Genomic DNA, 19,078 nt, shown 5'->3' on the forward strand with positions numbered 1-19,078 from the left:
AAACTCACTTGTTCTCCCAGAGGCATTCCTGCACTGAAGAGAAGACAGCAATAATAGTGATTTCCACGCAGCTTTAAAACCACAGCTCTCCAGCTTTCAAGTGCGGAAAATTGTGTTTTTGTCATCAGACCCCAATTTCAAAGTTGACACACAGCATATCTACCTGCAGTTTCTGACCAGCGAAAAGTGACATCTGGGACACACAGAACCCTGCCATGAATAAACTTGTGGAGGCAGGGAGGTCTGCATGTGGTGAACTGCATGTCCTAGTTACTGCCCTGGTGAGGCCAAGCTGCATTCAGATCTTCCAAAGGCCTAGGAATGTTCAGGGAAATCCTGTGCTGTTTCCAGGCTGCATCTAAAATCTGTTTTCTGCTTGAGATAGATAGGCATCAGGTGTGAGTTCCCAGAATGAATTGTAAGCACAAAGGTTCTTTTTTTTTTTTTTCTCCTGGTGCAGTTCGGCTTTAATCACTGAGGCAAAATGGCATTGCACATGAAATGTACAACAGACCACAGCTGGACGTGTGGTCCTGGGACTGTTTGGAAGCTTTGGAAATATAAGAATCCAAGGAAGATAAAATGCTTTGCCCTTCTCTCCACTCACAAAGTGTTGATCCCAATGACCTCTGGGACTTGATGCTGCTCAGGGGCTAAGAAAAATACTTTTGGTGCACAGTGTTCTTTCAGGGAAAACATTGCAGATGCAAGAGTCCTAGGATTCCTGAAAGGAATACTAGAGTTACTGCACGAGACTGAGTAAGGCTTCTGGGAAACTACTTTATGAATAACTTTGTTGTCTGGAAAATCTGGACCTTACTTTGAGGCTTCTTGTAATGTTTAGATACAGAGTTCTGTGGGATGAGCTCTTAACAAGGAGTTGGAAGCACTCTGTTTCTTTGGAGAAACGTCTCTTGTATTCGCAGAGGCATTCCTGTACTGAAGAGAATCCAGGCAAGAACAGTGATTTCCAGGAGGCTTTGCGGGCCCAACTCTCTACCTTTCAAGTGGGGAAAATGCTTCTTCTGCCATTCAGTTCAGTTCAGTTCAGTTGCTCAGTCGTGTCCGACTCTTTGTGACCCAATGGACTTTACAGCATGCCAGGCCTCCCTGTCCATCACCAACTCCTGGAGCTTGCTCAAACTCATGTCCATAGAGTCGGTGATGCCATCCAACCATCTTATCCTCTATTGCCCCTTCTCCTCCTGCCTTCAGTCTTTCCAAGCATCAGGGTCTTTTCCAATGAGTCAGTTCTTCACATCAGGTGGCCAAAATACTGGAGCTTCAGCTTCAGCATCAGTTCTTCCAATGAATATTCAGAACTGATTTCCTTTAGGATTGACTGGTTTGATTGACTGCCTTTGCCATTAGGTCCCAATTTTATTTATTTATTTTTAGCTATCCTCTAGTCTTTATTAATCATTTCAGAACATTGAAAATAAAGGAGAACATACTAATTGTTTTGTGGAAGTAAGTATAACATTGATTCCTCAACCTGACAAAGTAAGTACAAAAATGAAATTATAGAACAATATCACTTATAAATATTGATGCAAAAGTACTAAACAGATTATACATAAACTGAATCAAATGCAATGTTAAAAAACCAATGCACCTTAAACAGATGATATTTTTTCCAGAAATGCAAGCTTAGTTCAACATGAGGAAATCCACTGGTATAACAATACACTTAAGGAAAAAATCATGTAAGTATCTCCACAGATTCTGAAAGACCTTTCATAGAAATCAACACCCATGCCTGATATATCAGTTAAGAAAACAAGAATGGATGGTTACTTCTCATTATAATAAAATATTTTGTATGCTTGAATCCTAAAGTCAGCATCTTAGGTGATGGGAAAACACTAGAGTCATTTCCACAAAGGCAAGATGACCACTATCTTCATTACTGTTCCACAGTTGTACTAGAGGTATCAGCAATTAGAGAAATCAATTAGAAGCATAAGTTATAAAGAAAGAGAATCAAAACCATCTCAGTTTGCACATGATATGATAATAAAATAGGAAAACCATAGAAAATCAATGATAATAGTAAATCAAACAAGAAACGAAATTTTAAGATAGCAGGGTAAAAACTTGATGTACAGAAATCAATAGCTTTCTTCTACATAAATAAAAGCCAGTTAGAGGGAACAACAGCAACAAAGAAGATAAAATACTTAGAAATAAACTTAGCAAGAAACAGGCAAATCCTACCTGAAGAAAACTTTAAAACACTTCTGCAAGACATAGAAGTAGTCTCAAGCAAATAGAAAGACATCCCTTGATCTTGGATGGATTAACATCATAAAAAAGCCAGTTTCTCCAAAGTTAATCTATGACTTTAACATGATCCCAGTGAAAATACAAATAAGCTTTTTTATGGAATGAGACAAGTGATATGTCAGTCCATATGAAAATTCAGACATAAAATAACCATTAAAATCATGAGAAATAAAAGTTACAAGGGGAAACAGCTCTACCAGACTTTAAAATGAAGGATAAACCCTCTATAATTAAACTAGTGTGTTATTGGGGCATGAAGAAACAAAATAGCAATGGAATGACTGCAAAGTCCAGAAGCAGAGCCAATTATATGTGGAATTTAGTGTATGATAAATGGGCACCCATTCCAGTATTCTTGCCCGGGAAATCCCATGGACAGAGAGGCCTGGCAGGCTACAGTCCATGGGGTTGCAAAGAGGTGGACACGACTTAGCAACTAAACAACAAGAAAGGTGGCATCTCGTATCATGGGAGCAGAGATAAACTTTTTAATATATTGTGTTGGAATAACACTTTGAAAAAAGATAACATTTGGAAAAAGATAAAGTTAGATGTACATCTTCACCTGCACAAGAATAAACTCCAAATGAATCTGAGACCTAACTATAAAAAAATGACATCATAAAAATACTAGAGGAAAACATGGGTGAATTTGCCAGCAACATAGGTGTGAGGAAAAGTTTTCTAATTGTGGCTCGAAATCCGGATGTGGTAAAAGAAAAGATTGATACATTTGATTACATAAAACTAATTACTTTTACATGAACACTGTTGGCATGGCAAACAAAGAGAGCCACAAAAGACCCCACCTTAAGCATAATCAAAACACAAATGACAAAGTGGGAGAAAACATTTGCAAAATACTTCAGAAATAAAGGATTAACATCTTTAATATATGGGCTTTCCCAGTGGCTCATCAGTAAAGAATCTGTCTGCAATGCAGGAGACCTGGGTTCGATCCCTGGGTCAGGAAGCTCCCCAGAGGAGGAAATGGCGACCCACTCCAGTGTTGTTGCCTGGAAAATCCCATGGACAGAGGACCCTGGTGAGCTACAGTCCACAGGGTCGCAAAGAGTCGGACATGACTGAAGGGACTGAGCTTGCATCCTTAATACATAAAGCGCTATTGAAATTGGAGGAGAAGGAAACCAAATAAAAAATAGGCAGAAGAAATGAAAATATAATTCACCTGTAAGATAAACAAATGGCTTTTAAACATATGAAAACATGTTCAGTATCAGTCCTACTTAGAGAAAAGCAAATTAAAATGACTCTGAGATAACATGTTTCACGTGTCATTTGGCAGAATTGACTAAGCTTGGTAACTCAGCCTATTGGCCATTCATGTACATTACTTTTGGGAATGCAAGTAGGTACAACTGTTTTGAGGGAAAATTTGGCAATATTTATCACAACTACCTGTGCGTTTTCATTTTGACCAAGGATTCCACTGATAAGAATTAACCCCAAAGATATACCTTAAAAGTATGAAAATACTCCTGCACAAGATTATTCATTCCAGAATTATTTGTAGTTGCAAATTTCTGGAAGTAACCTAATTGCAAAATTTGATGTGGACCGGTTGAGTGACCACTGGTAAATACAGTCAATGGAGTATACTACACAACTACAAAAAACGAGGGGAATGACTATGAAGTGACAAATGATAACTTCTAAGATATAAAAATGACAATTAGAGGGCAGAAGAACCAGTCCATTCTAAAGGAGATCAGTCCTGGGTGTTCTCTGGAAGGACTGATGCTAAAGCTGAAACTCCAATACTTTGGCCACCTCATGTGAAGAGTTGACTCATTGGAAAAGACTCTGATGCTGGGAGGGATTGGGGACAGGAGGAGAAGAGGACGACAGAGGATGAGATGGCTGGATGGCGTCACTGACTTGATGGACATGAGTTTGGGTGAACTCTGGGAGTTGGTTATGGACAGGGAGGCCTGGCGTGCTGCGATTCATGGGGTCACAAAGAGTCGGACACGACTGAGCGACTGAACTGAACTGAACTGAGAATATCTTATAGAGTGGTGGGAGCAGGGTTTGATTAGGGGTGCAGAAGTGTTCTAAAATTGGATGGTGGTGATGGTTGCACATTACATACTTTTACTAAAACTTACCAGATCCTACACCTGCAGAGGGTGAATTTTATGATATAAAAATATATCTAAGCAAAGCTTTAAAAACAAAAGAACATTTTTAGTATGTTACTGTTGTTTAATAAAGGAGGTAAAATTAAAATGTATATATGAATCTGTGTATTTTAGCAAAAAAGAAAAATTGGAAGGGTAAACTAGAATCTAATGAGATCGGTTACCTATGTGGGTAGTTGGGACCAGAGTTGAAAGAAGGGGAGGATGAGAATGGGTCAGAAGAATAACAAGTAGAATTTCTCTGAGTATGACTTTATGTGTTTCTTTGATATTTATAATCATGTTGATATTTCACAACTCAAAAAAAAAAAAAGTGAGAGAAAAACATCAAGACCCAATGTGGAATGAATACAGAAACAGAGTGAGTCTAGATATATTTCAAATAGATAATAAACCTCGCTGAGGGTGAAGCCAGCTCTCCAAGCAACTTTTGCACTCAGTATTTTGACCATACATCCTCAGGCTAATAACAAAATAATAGTTGTAAACAAATACATTGTTACTTTCATTAGTAGGTTTGTTTTTAAAGGTGTTATGGACTTGTAGTTGTGAAATTACTTTGTTTCTCTTGAAGATTGAAGAATTATATAAATGTATTGTCAGTAATGGAAGCCAGTTTTCTCCAAATCAGTGGAGGAAGATACATGTACTAGATGGTGGAAGGCTAGCATTAGTCCCGTGATGTTGGATTGGAATTTAAGATTTGGCACATACGGAAACCTTCAAATATATATGCAAGGGCACTGATGTGGCTGTGTCTGCCAAAAGAGCCTAAAAGCCATGACACCCCAGTAGCAAACCAAAGACCCACATCTTTCTCAGTAAATAATTTCTTCACTAAAAGGTACCAGGGATCTTCAGAACTATGGCTAATTGCAGGGCTAGGGCATAAAGAGGACACAATGATAGGCCCCAGTTTTAAAGTTGATCCATAGCATATTTACCTGCAGTTTCTGAGCAGCAAAAAGAGATATATACAGCACACGGAGTTCTTCCATGCTAAACTTGTGGAGGCTGAGAGGTCTGCATGAGATGAACTGCATATCCTAATTACTGCTCTGGAGAGGACTAGTTACTGCCCTGGTGGTGCCTTTGGAGTTTCCAGCACCTAGCAATATTCAGGGGAAAGCTGCACCATTTTCAGGCTAGATCTAAAGCAAGAGACCTCAGATATGCAAATGACACCACCCTGCAAATGAAAAAGAACTAAAGAGCCCCTTGATGAAAGTGAAAGAGGAGAGTGAAAAAGTTGGCTTAAAGCTCAACATTCAGAAAACGAAGATCATGGCATCTGGTCCCATCACTTCATGGCAAATAGATGGGGGAACAGTGGAAACAGTGGTGGATTTTTATTTTGGGGGGCTCCAAAATCACTGCAGATGGTGACTGCAGCCATGAAATTAAAAGAAGCTTGCTCCTTGGAAGAAAAGTTATGACAAACCTAGACAGCATACTAAAAAGCAGAGACATTACTTTGTCAACAAGTGTCCATCTAGTCAAGGTTACGGTTTTCCCAGTAGTCATGTATGGATGTGAGAGCTGGACTATAAAGAAAGATGAGCGCCGAAGAATTGATGCTTTTGAACTGCGTTGTTGGAGAAGACTCTTGAGAGACCCTTGGATTGCGAGGAGATCCAGCCAGTCCATCCTAAAGGAGGTCAGTCCTGGGTGTTCATTGGAGGGACTGATGTTGAAGCTGAAACTCCAATACTTTGGCTACCTGCTGCAAAGAACTGACTCATTTGAAAAGACTCTGATGCTGGGAAAGATTGAAGGCAGGAAGAGAAGGGGACAACAGAGGATGAGATGGTTGGATGGCATCACCGACTCGATGGACATGAGTTTGAGTGAACTATGGGAGATGGTGATGGACAGGGAGGCCTGGCGTGCTGCGATTCATGGGATAGCAAAGAGTCAGACACGACTGAGTGACTGAATTGAACTGAGTTGAACTGAAGAGTGTTGCTCGATTCTTTTGGTCAGCTTCTCCAATGCTGTTGCTTTCTCCCTCAGACCTTGTGGATTTGGGTCCCAAGACTTCCACATAGGCATTTCTTTTTTTGTTTTGTTTCAATTTTTAATTTATTTATTTTTGGTTACACTGGGTCTCTGTTGCTGCACATGGGCTCTCTGTAGTTGCAGTGAGAGGGGGCTACTCTTTGTTGTGGTGAGGGACAGTGGTCTCTCTTGTTGTGGAGATGGGCTCTAGGCATGAAAGCTTCAGTAGTTAGGGACCACAGGCCCTAGAGCCTGAGAGGTTGCACACAGGCTTAGTTGCTCCACTGCATGTGGAATCTTCCCAAATCAGGGATCAAACCTGAGTCCTCTGCATTGGCAGGCAGACTCCTATCCACTCTGCCACCAGGGAAGTCCCATATTAGCATTTCTTGGCTGCAGAACAAACCAGGTTAAGTGGATGTGCCTCAAGGTGCCATCCCTAAGAGGGACAGTAATGATTGGGACCCAGTCTTATTCAGGGTTTTCAAGGGAAGGAACTGAAGTGCTGTGAGCTTTGCCAAGACTGCCCCTTCCCTCATCTCAGAGCCATCAGCCCACTCCCGGATCTACCAGGCTTCCCCATTCATGAGTCTGTTGTTTTTGTTCCTGCGATGAGCCTAATTTCCCATAGATACCCTGTTTTCTTCCTCTCAGTGGTTCTCTGTGAGTAGAATGAGCCTCTTCCTCTGTGTGGACCTGAGGAGGATATGGGTCTCTTTCTAGCGTCTATCCTTGTTGCTTGTCCTTGCCCAGAGATGGCTGTGCACCCAGTGCAGAGGTAGAGAGACCAAGCACCTCTCGGTTGTGATCCACTAAGCTATGCTAAACCCTTCCTTGCCGTTGTCTAGGTTCCTTCCTTCAGACTTGTGAAAGGATCCTGGGCTCTGATGATCCCACAGTCCTCTTGTTATCCTTCCCTTGATTTGACCCAAAGGCCAGGGCAGTAGAGCCCCATCTCTACTGGTGGGGCTGGAGGGAGTATGGCCAAATTCTCTGGCCTGTGCTTTAGCCAGGACCTACCTTCCCTCCTTGTCCAACAGGCAGTAGACCCGATGTTAGCTCCCATGTTGCTCCCTAGGCTGCCACCAACATGCTTGGCCTGGGCCCTGCCCTCACTCTGCCCAAGCCCAGCATCCCAGTGGGAACTCCAAACCAAGCTCCTATTCTGCCCCCACACAGATGGAGTCTGGACTCCAAGCTACATCCTGGTACCAGATGAGGGATCTGACTGGGTATCCATCCAGGATGCCAGAATCTTTCAACCAAACAGGCAGACCTGTTCTGCGAGGCTGTTTAGAGGCAGCTCCCAAGCTTGCTCTCTATGGCTCAGAGACACTCGGGTGCTTACACACACTGGTGATTAGTGACATAGCAGATATCACAGTCAGCTTTCAAAGGGAAACTTGAGGATGGATTGAAGCCTCTGCTTACCCTGGACCCATCCCTTCTTGCTGTGGAGACCCCTCTGTCTCACTGGTCCCCATAGTTCCTACATCACATTCTCACCTGTAGACCTGGTTTGTGGAGCTTCTGTTGGTTTTGACTTGCCATTTGCTTTGTCTTCTTTCAGTCTTCCTGAGGTATTCATTTTGGAGATCCTGAATCACATGAAAAAGAAAATTATGTCACATAGACAGATGTCCCCCTTGCACTTTCTTCTCCAAGTGGAGGTGATGGGAAACCAATAAGCACCTTCTTCTTTGCACAAACTGGTATCTCAGGATGAGACACTGACCCTCCACTGCCGAGATGACATATTGTATTGTAACCATCAAACTTGCTAAAAGACTATATCTTAGTTTTATCAAAACACAATAATGAAATAATAATAACTATTGGTATAATGGTAATCATGATATAATACATAAGTGTATCAAAACACCACGTTGTACACCTTAAATTGAAATTATATTATATGTTAAACTTATTACAAGGAAAAAAGAAATGCAAAAAGTATCATCAATACCAAAACAGATCTGGCAGAAGTTTTCCGTGAGTTGGAAGACAGTAAGATGAAAATATCCACTCAGAGAGAAAAAAGAAACAGAGTGAAGAATGGCTATGTGATCTACAGGATAAAATGAAATGAAACATTCTGTGAATTATGAAATTTTAGAAGGAAAAGATAGAGATAAAAGGCTTACTTAAAGAAACAGTGGCTGAGACCTTTCCAAATCAGGGGAGAGATTTGAACATCCTAGTTCATGAGCTCATAGGAAACCAGATGAACTCAAATAATCATCTCAAGCATCTTTTCTGACCACAAAGCTATAAGATTAGACAGAAATTACAGGGGAAAAACCATAAGAAAGATGAACATATGGAGGCTAAGCAATACGCTTCTGAATAACAAAGGGGTCACTGAAGAAATCAAAGAGGAAATTAAAAAATACCTAGAAGCAAATGATAATGAAAATACAACTCAAAACCTATGGGCTGTAGTAAAAGTAGTTCTAAGAGGGAAGTTTATAGCAATATGAGCCTACCACAAAAAAAAAAAACAAGAGAAACATCAAATAAACAACCTAACCTTACATCTAAAGCAACTAGAAAAAGAAGAACCAAAAATCCCCAAAGTTAGTAGAAGGAAAGAAATCATAAAGATCAGAGCACATATAAATGAAAAAGAAATGAAAGAGACAATAGCAAAGATCAATAAAACTAAAAGCCGGTTGTTTGAGAAGATAAACAAAATTTACAAATCATTAGCCGGACTCATCAAGGAAAAAAGGGAGAAGATTCAAATCAATAAAATTAGAAATGAAAAGGGAGAAGTTACAACTGGCAACACAGAACTACAAAGGATCATAAGAGACTACTACAAGCAACTATATGGCAATAAAATAGACAATCTGGAAGAAGTGGGCAAATTCTTAGAAAGGTATAACCTTCCAAAACTGAACCAGGAAAAAGGAGAAAATATGAATCGGCCAATCACATTAAAAACTATATTTAAAATCTTCCAACAAAGAAGTACCAAGGGCCAGATGGCCTCACAGCTGAATTCTACCAAAAATTTAGAGAAGAACTAATACCTATCCTGCTCAAGTTCTTCCAGAAAATTGCAGAGGAAGGAAAACTTCCAAACACATTCTATGATGTCACCATCAAACTGATATCAAAACCAGACAAAGGTGCTACAAAAAAAAGAAAGAAAGAAAGAAAGAAACTATAGGCCAGTATCACTGATGATCATAAATACAAAAATCCTCAACAAAATTCTAGCAAACAGAATCAAACAGCACATTAGAAGTATCATACATCATGATCAAGTGGTCTTTATCCCAGGGATGCCAGGATTCTTCAGTATATGCAAATCATTCAATGGGATACACGATACTAACAAATTGAAAGTTAAAACCATATGCAGAGAAAGCTTTTGAGGAAATTCAATACCCATTTATGATAAAACTCTCCAGAAAGCAGGCATAGAAGAAATATATCTCAACATAACAAAGGCCCTATACAACAAACCCACAACAAGCATTATTCTCAATGGTGAAAAGCTGAAAGCATTTCCTCTAAGATCAGGAATAAGACAAGGATGCTCACTCTCACCACTATTATTTAACACAGTTTTGGAAGTTCTAGCCACAGCAATCAGAGAAGAAAAATAAATAAAAGGAATCCATATTGGAAAAGAAGAAGTAAAACTCTCACTGTTTGCAGATGACATGATACTATACATAGAAAACACTAAAGATGCCATCAGAAAATTACTAGAACTAGTCAATGAATATAGTAAAATCACAGGATATAAAATTAATGGACAGAAATCCCTTGTACTTTTATACACTAACAAGGAAAAATCAGAAAGAGAAATTAAGAAAACAATCCCATTCACCACTGCAACAAAAAGGATAAAATACATAGGAATAAATCTACCTAAAGAGACAAAAGACTAGTATGCAGAAAACTGTAAGACACTGATGAAAGAAATCAAAGATGGCACAAACAGATGGAGAGATATACTATTTTTTTGGGTTGGAAGAATCAGTATAGTGAAAACTGAATGTACCACCCAAAGCAATATATAGATTCAATGCAATCACTATCAAACTACCAATGGTATTTTCCCCAGAACTAGAACAACAAATTTCACAATTTGTATGGAAGCACAAAAGACCCTGAATAACAAAAGTAATCTTGAGAAAGAAGAATGCAGTTAGAGGAATTAACGTTCCTGACTTCAGACAATACTGCAAAGTTACAATCATCAAGGCAGTATGATACTTGCACAAAAAAGAAAATGTAGACCAATGGAACAAGATACAAAGCCCTGAGATAAACCTAGGCACCTATGGGCACCTTATCTTTGACCAAGGAGGCAAGAATATACAATGGGGAAAAGATAGTCTCTTCAATAAGTGATGCTGGGAAAACTAGATCATTCTTTAATACCATACACAAAAATAAGTTTGAAATGGATTAAAGAAATGAATGTGAGATGAGACACTATAAAACTCCTAGAGGAAAACATAGGCAGAACACTCTTTGACATAAATTGCAGCAATATCTTCTTCTATCCATCTCCCAGAATAATGGAAATAAAAACAACAATACACAAATGGGACCTATTTAAACTCAACAGCTTTTGCACAGCAAAGGAAAGAATAAATCAAATGAAAAGGCAACCCACAGATTGGGAGAAAATATTTGCAAATGATGTGATAAACAAGGGATTCAGTTCAGTTCAGTTCAGTCGCTCAGTCATGTCCGACTCTTTGTGACCCCATGAATTGCAGCATGCCAGGCCTCCCTGTCCATCACCAACTCCCGAAGTTCACTCAGACTCACGTTCATCGAGTCGGTGATGCCATCCAGCCATCTCATCCTCTGTCGTCCCCTTCTCCTCCTGCCCCCAATCCTCCCAGCATGAGAGTCTTTCCAATGAGTCAACTCTTCGCATGAGGTGGCCAAAGTATTGGAGTTTCAGCTTCAGCACCAGTCCTTCCAATGAACACCCAGGACTGATCTCTTTTAGGATGGACTGGTTGGATCTCCTTGCAGTCCAAGGGACTCTCAAGAGTCTTCTCCAACACCACAGTTCAAAAGCATCAATTCTTCAGCACTCAGCTTTCTTCACAGTCCAACTCTCACATCCATACACGACTACTGGAAAAACCATAGCCTTGGCTAGACGGACCGTTGTTGGCATAGTGTCTCTGCTTTTGAATATGCTATCTAGGTTGGTCATAACTTTCCTCCCAAGGGATTAGTCCCCCAAATTTACAAACAGCTCATGATGCTTAACAGCATCAAAACAAACAGCCCAATCAGCAAATGAGCAGAAGACCTAAATAGACATATATCCAAAGAAGATATACAGGTGACCAAGAGGCACATGAAAAGATGTTCAGCATCACTAATTATTAGAGAAGTGCAACTCAAAACTACAATGAGATATCACCTCATATCAGCTAGAATGGCTATCATCAAAAAATCCACGAACAAAAAATGCTGCAGAGGTTGTGGAGAGATGGGAACCCTCCTACACTGTTGGTGGAAATAGAAATTGATACAGCCATTATGGAAAACAGTATTGAGGTTCCTTGAAAAACTAAAGGTAGAGTTACCATATGACCCTGCAATTCCACTTCTGTATATATATCCAGAGGAAAAGAAAACATGATCCAAAAGGATACATGTACTCTGGTGTTCATAGCAGCACTGTTTACAACAGTCAAGACATGGACGTAACCATTGACAAAGGAATTGGTAAAGAAGATGTGGTATATATATACAATGGAATATTACTCATCCATTAAAAAGAATGAAAGAATGTAATTTGCAACAACATGGTTGGACCTATAGAGTATCATACTGAGTGAAGTTAACTCAGAGAAAGAGAAATATCTTATGATATCCCTTATATGTAAAATCTAAAAAGAAATGATATGAATGAACTTAAAGAAAAAACCAGAAAAGACTCACAGATTGAGAGAATGAACTTATGGTTGCCAGAGAAAAGGATGGGGGGAAGGGATAGTTGGGGTGTTTGGGATGGACATGTACACACTACTATATTTAAAATGGATAACCAACAAGGACGTTCTGTATAGCACATGGAACTGTGATCAATGTTATGTGGCAGACTGGATAGGAGGGGAGTTCAGAGGAGAATGCAAACATGTATGTGTATGGCTGAATCCTTTTGCTGTTCACCTGAAACTATTGCTTGCTCTTTGAAAGAAGGCGCTATGACCAAACTATACAGCATATTAAAACCAGAGACATTACTTTGCCAACAAAGGTCCGTCTAGTCAAGGCTATGCTTTTTCCAGTAGTCAGGCGTGGATGTGAGAGTTGGACCATAAAGAAAGCTGAGCGCTGAATCATTGATACTTCTGAACTGTGGTGTTGGAGAAGACTCTCGAGAGCCCCTTGGACTGCAAGGAGATCCAACCAGTCCATCCTAAAGGAAATCAGTCTTGAATTGGACTGATGCTGAAGCTGAGGCTCCAATACTTTGCCCATCTGATGAGAAGTAATTATTCGTTGGATAAAAGACCCTGATGTTGAGAAAGATTGAAGGCAGGAGAAGAAGGGGACAACAAGGGGTGAGATGGTTGGATGGCATTACCGACTCAATGGACATGAGTCTGAGCAAGCTCCAGGAGGTGGTGATGGACAGGGAAGCTTGGCGTGCTGCATTCCATGGGGTCGCAAAGGGTCGGACACGACTGAGTGACTGAACTGAACTGAAACCATTGCAGCATTGTTTTGTGTGTGTGTGTGTGTGTGTGTTTACTTTACAATACTGTATTGGTTTTGCCATACATTGACATGAATCCACCACAGGTGTACATGAGTTCCCAATCCTGAACCCCCCTCCCACCTCTCTCAACTATTACTTTTCAAAAAAAAAAAAAAAAAGACCCTATTTTTAAAGCAAACATCATATATATATTTTTTGTGGTTGTTGTTTTTTTAATAATTCTTGTGACTTTGTTTTTTTTTCTTCTTCTTCTTTTCTTTAATATTGTACTTTTGAAAATCCAACCTCTTCTCTAGATTTTTAATCTTTGCTTTTTGGTATTTGTTATCAATTTTGTACCTTTAAAAACCCATTCTTCAGTACCCATTTTTACTTGAGAGCGAGATTACTGGCTTGACTGCTCTCTCCTCCTTTGGACTCTCCCTGTTTCTCCACCAGGTTGCCTCTGTCTCCTCCCTCCCCTTTCTATTCTCTACCCAACTCTGTGAATCTCTGTGTGTTCCAGATGGTGGAGAACACTTAGGGAACTGGTCACTGGCTGGATCTGTCTCTCTCCTTTTCATTTCCCTCTTTTATCCTCTTGGCCACCTCTGTCTCCTTCCTCCCTCTCCTCTTCTCTGTATAACTCTGTGAACATCTCTGAGCGGTCCAGACTGTGGAGTGCACATAAGGAAGTGATTACTGGCTAGCTCGCTCTCTCCTCTTTTGATCCCACCTCATCTCATTCCAGTCACCTCCAACTCCCCCCTCCCTCTTCTCTTCTTCATGTAACTCTGTGAACCTCTCTGGGTGTTCCTCAATGTGAAGAAACTTTTCATCTTTAGCCTAGATGTTTTATCATCAGTGCTGCATAGATGGAGAAGTCTTGAGTTTACTGTAAAAATAATATTGCAGCATTGTTAATTGGCCATACCCCAATACAAAGTAAAAAAAAATTTTTTAAAGAAAAACATCTACCTTTTTCTATCATTAGGAAAATAAAGTCATTGAGACAAATTTATTAGGCAGAACCACCAGTGGTAAAGAAGTAAATGTTTGCAAGTTCTAAATACTTGAAATTTCAGCAAGAAAAGAGGACACATCTGCTAACCTGCTTCACGATATTTACCTGAGAATGTGCCACTTATTTCTCTTCTTCCTCCATTTCTAGGTTTCTTTCTCAGGCCATATTGTGCAGCTAAATTACACCTGTACCTCTTTGAAGGTGTCAGCACAGACCCTTCACCTGCTACCCTCTCCCTCAGAGATAGAAGGCCCATGAAGTGCAGAAAAGGTCATTCCCTTCTGTTCTTTATCACCTGAGAGATTCAGGGAAAAAATGAGTTGCTACCTAAAAAAAAAAAAAACCTTATTTTCTCCTGCTTGTTTTCACATACCTTGCTTTCCCATAGTCAATCACTAAAATTGCTACAACAACTGGGAATGTGACTTGCAAAGATCTAACCTTCTCACACAGGTTATCTTTCTTACCTTTCCTTGAACCAAAGATTGCACTCATCTGTCACACCAGAGGTATATCTGAGAGCCATTTTTCTTACCTGTGGCTTAAGCCTGGAATTGCCTGGAGCATGTAGTTTAAAAATTATTTTTAATCTATGGTAATCATATTGTTCTCCTGAAACAATGTCTTCAAAACTTGAATCAAGTATTATTGTAGGTCAACTACAACTTGTAGGTCAATTATACCTCATTTTTTAAAAAAATGTGCTTGGGCAGAATCTGTGAAAGTGGTCACAGAGGATAGTGGTTATTAAAACTCACTAAATCATCTTTATTGTAAGCTTAGAGTGATAAACACGTATGTAAATCTTGCCTCTCAAATTTTAATATTCATACAAAGCTTTCCGGAAGCATGAAGGATATTGCGGTTTGCAGGTTCGGAGTGGGGTCCATGATATGGCATCTTTATCAAGTTTCTTCCTTGTGATTATGCTTCTCCCAGACCTGTTTTCAGTAGCACGACGCTAGAGAAGCCAGGCACACCACATTTCAGCCCCTTCCACCAACCAGCTTATTGCAACACGCTACTATTAGTTCTACTAAAGACCAACTATTTTGAAGAATCACATGTTTGACTGGTACTTTAAAGTTTACAGAAGTTTAATAAAGGCTGTAACATGTTGGTAAATCTCTACTTGGAAAACAACATGTATATAGTCATTAGCACAATGATTATTGAGCATTTGCTATGTGTTTACAAGTAGGTTATGTTGCACTGGAAACCTCACAGCTATTATTTGTGTTAGTACTCATAATAGTCCCAAACCTGGGAGTTGGACACTAGAAATCTCATAACAATAATGAGGATGTAGATACTGGGACTCGCCTTTCTGTCTCTTCTATTTCCCTCTCATTGATTTTTGTTAAATGCTTGATGTAATAGAAGCTAACTGTAGATGACTGGAGTTATACAGAAGGGGAGGGTATATTAGAAGTTCAGAGAGTTTTTATTTTTATGTATACTTTTACTTTTTTTGCTAATATGATAAAGTTTTAAGTTTATAAGTAAAAGGCAATTAGTTTTTGTAATTGGTTATATTTTCTATACTCCCATTAGCAACACATGGTAATTTTAATTCCTCCCCAGTCTCACTAAAATTTGATGCTAGCAATTAAGTTTTTTAAATTTAAATATTTATTAGAAACTTGAGGTATCATCTCACTATTTATTTCCTTGTGTTAAGCATAAACAGATAAGGATAATATGATATAAATGAACATATATTATTCAGCTTTAAAACCAGGACATTTTTCCATCTGGGACAGCATGAATGAACCTGAAGGACATTATGCCAAGTGAAATAAGCCAACAGAGAAAGAAGATACTATCTTATCTCAATTATATGTGGAATACACTAAAGTCCTACACAAATCAGAGTCTTGAAAGTCTATAACTTGCAGTGGGCATAATGGGAGATGTTGGTCACATTGTATAAAATTTGGTTATACAAGATGAATGAATTCTGGAGATCTAAGTACAGGCTCAGATCATGAGCTCCTTATTACCAAATTCAGGCTTAAACTGAAGAAAGTAGGGAAAACTGCTAGACCATTCAGGTAAGACCTAAATCAAATCCCTTGTGATTATACAGTGGAAGTAAGAAATAGATTTAAGGGCCTAGATCTGATAGATAGAGTGCCTGATGAACTATGGAATGAGGCTCGTGACATTGTGCAGGAGACAGGGATCAAGACCATCCCCATGGAAAAGAAATGCGAAAAAGCAAAATGGCTGTCTGGGGAGGACTTACAAATAGCTGTGAAAAGAAGAGAAGTGAAAAGCAAGGGAGAAAAGGAAAGATATAAGCATCTGAATGCAGAGTTCCAAAGAATAGCAAGGAGAGATAAGAAAGCCTTCCTCAGGGATCAATGCAAAGAAATAGAGGAAAACAACAGAATGGGAAAGACTAGAGATCCCTTCAAGAAAATTAGAGATACCAAGGGAATATTTCATGCAAAGATGGGCTCGATAAGGACAGAAATGGTATGGACCTAACAGAAGCAGAAGATATTAAGAAGAGGTGGCAAGAATACACAGAAGAACTGTACAAAAAAAGATCTTCACAATCCAGATAATCATGATGGTGTGATCACTCATCTAGAGCCAGACATCCTGCAATGTGAAGTCAAGTGGGCCGTAGAAAGCATCAGTATGAACGAAGCTAGTGGAGGTGATGGAATTCCAGTTGAGCTATTTCAAATCCTGAAAGATGATGCTGTGAAAGTGCTGCACTCAATATGCCAGCGAATTTGGAAAACTCAGCAGTGGCCACAGGACTGGAAAAGGTCAGTTTTCATTCCAATCCCAAAGAAAGGCAATGCCAAAGAATGCTCAACTACTGCACAGTTGCATTCATCTCACACGCTAGTAAAGTAATGCTCAAAATTCTCCAAGCCAGGCTTCAGCAATAAGTGAACTGTAAACTTCCAGATATTCAAGCTAATTTTAGAAAAGGCAGAGGAACCAGAGATCAAATTGCCAACATCCGCTGGATCATGGAAAAAGCAAGAGAGTTTCAGAAAAAAATCTATTTCTGCTTTATTGACTATGGACTGTGTGGATCACAATAAACTGTGGAAGATTCTGAGAGAGATGGGAATACCAGACCACCTGACCTGCCTCTTGAGAAATCTGTATGCAGAAAGCAACAGTTAGAACTGGACATGGAACAACAGTCTGCTTCCAAACAGGAAAAGGAGTACGTCAAGTCTGTATATTGTCACCCTGCTTATTTAACTTCTATGCAGAGTACATCATGAGAAACGCTGGACTGGAAGAAACACAAGCTGGAATAAAGATTGCCAGGAGAAATATCAATAACCTCAGATATGCAGATGACACCACCCTGATGGCAGAAAGTGAAGAGGAACTAAAAAGCCTCTTGATGAAAGTGAAAGAGAAGAGTGGAAACGTTGGCTTAAAGCTCAACATTCAGAAAACGAAGATCATGGCATCCAGTCCCATCACTTCATGGGAAATAGATGGGGAAACAATGGAAACAGTGTCAGACTTCATTTTTTTGGGGCTCCAAAATCACTGCAGATGGTGACTGCAGCCATGAAATTAAAAGACGCTTACTCCTTGGAGAAAAGTTATGACCAACCTAGGTAGCATATTCAAAAGCAGAGACATTACTTTGTTGACTAAGGTCCATCTAGTCAAGGCTATGGTTTTTCCAGTAGTCATGTATCCATGTGAGAGTTGGACTGTGAAGAAGGCTGAGCTCTGAAGAATTGATGCTTTTGAACTGTGGAGTTGGAGAAGACTCTTGAGAGTCCCTTGGACTGCAAGCCGATCCAACCAGTCCATTCTGAAAGAGATCAGCCTTGGGATTTCCTCAATGCTAAAGCTGAAACTCCAGTACTTTGGCCACCTCATGCGAAGAGTTGACTCATTGGAAAAGACTCTGATGTTGGGAGGGATTGGCGGCAGGAGGAGAAGGGGACGACAGAGGATGAGATGACTGGATGGCATCACTGACTAAATGGGCTTGAGTCTGAGTGAACTCCAGGAGTTGGTGATGGACAGGGAGGCCTGGTGTGCTGCGATTCATGGGGTCACAAAGAGTCAGAGACGACTAAGTGACTGAACTGAACTGAAGTACAGTCTGGTGAAACAGGGGACATCATTGGCTTCTTCCTGATATTACTGGGATAGGTGATAGTTTTTTAGTGAGTTGCCTTTTTTAAACTAACTGATTTTGAGCATTTTCTACATGTAGAACTTAAGTGTTTCATATACACCTTTTCTTTCAATTCTCAGATCTAACTACCGTCTACTGAACTTGATCAAGAAGAAAATTTGCATTATTTGGTGTTGGACCGTGACAGTGAAGGACAGGGGAGCCTGAAGCGCTGCAGTCCATGGGGTCACAAAGAGTTGGACATGATTTAGTGACTGAACATGGCAGAAATAAAATTTTGAAACTCATCATACATCAATTAAACCCAAATTATCATCCCAAAAAATGAAGATTAAAATTATCCCACTAAATATTTGAGAACTTATGAATATTTTTCTTTGTCAGCATCATCTATATTTGAATAAGTAACAGAATTGTGAATAAATATAATGCTGAACTGTACATATAAAGACAGTGATTTTCTTGATCAGTATATGTATCCACTGGCTATATTTTAATGCTTAAAATGATGCCAGTGTTTGATAATTATATATATTTCCCTACAAGTAAACAAAATATTCATACCCAAAATTCTTTAGAATGCATATTAAAAGATAAAATTTTTGTCTAAAAATTGGGAAAGGCTTCACGTGACTTCTAAATTGTACATTGGCTTCACAAATATATGGGGTGAGATTTAAAGAAAATGAGTCAAAAGGAAGAATATGTTTCTTATCATTGTAACTTTTAATGGAACATCTATAGTAATTAGTAATTGTGTACTTAAAAAA

At 39.4% G+C, this 19,078-nt stretch overlaps 1 protein-coding gene across 1 annotated transcript in view; it reads left to right on the plus strand.

Moving 5' to 3' along the window:
* C5H1orf198 (chromosome 5 C1orf198 homolog) overlaps positions 1-18,550 on the plus strand; it is a 127,751-nt gene extending 109,201 nt beyond the window's left edge. Inside the window, exon 5 of the mRNA XM_052640290.1 lies at positions 18,428-18,550. Within this exon, the coding sequence (XP_052496250.1) occupies position 18,428 (1 nt within the window). The 3' untranslated portion in view covers positions 18,429-18,550. The remainder of the gene's footprint in view (positions 1-18,427) is intronic.
* The last annotated feature ends 528 nt before the right edge of the window (positions 18,551-19,078 follow it).

The sequence above is a fragment of the Budorcas taxicolor genome, chromosome 5 (genome assembly GCF_023091745.1).
Source record: "Budorcas taxicolor isolate Tak-1 chromosome 5, Takin1.1, whole genome shotgun sequence".
NCBI lineage: Eukaryota > Metazoa > Chordata > Mammalia > Artiodactyla > Bovidae > Budorcas > Budorcas taxicolor.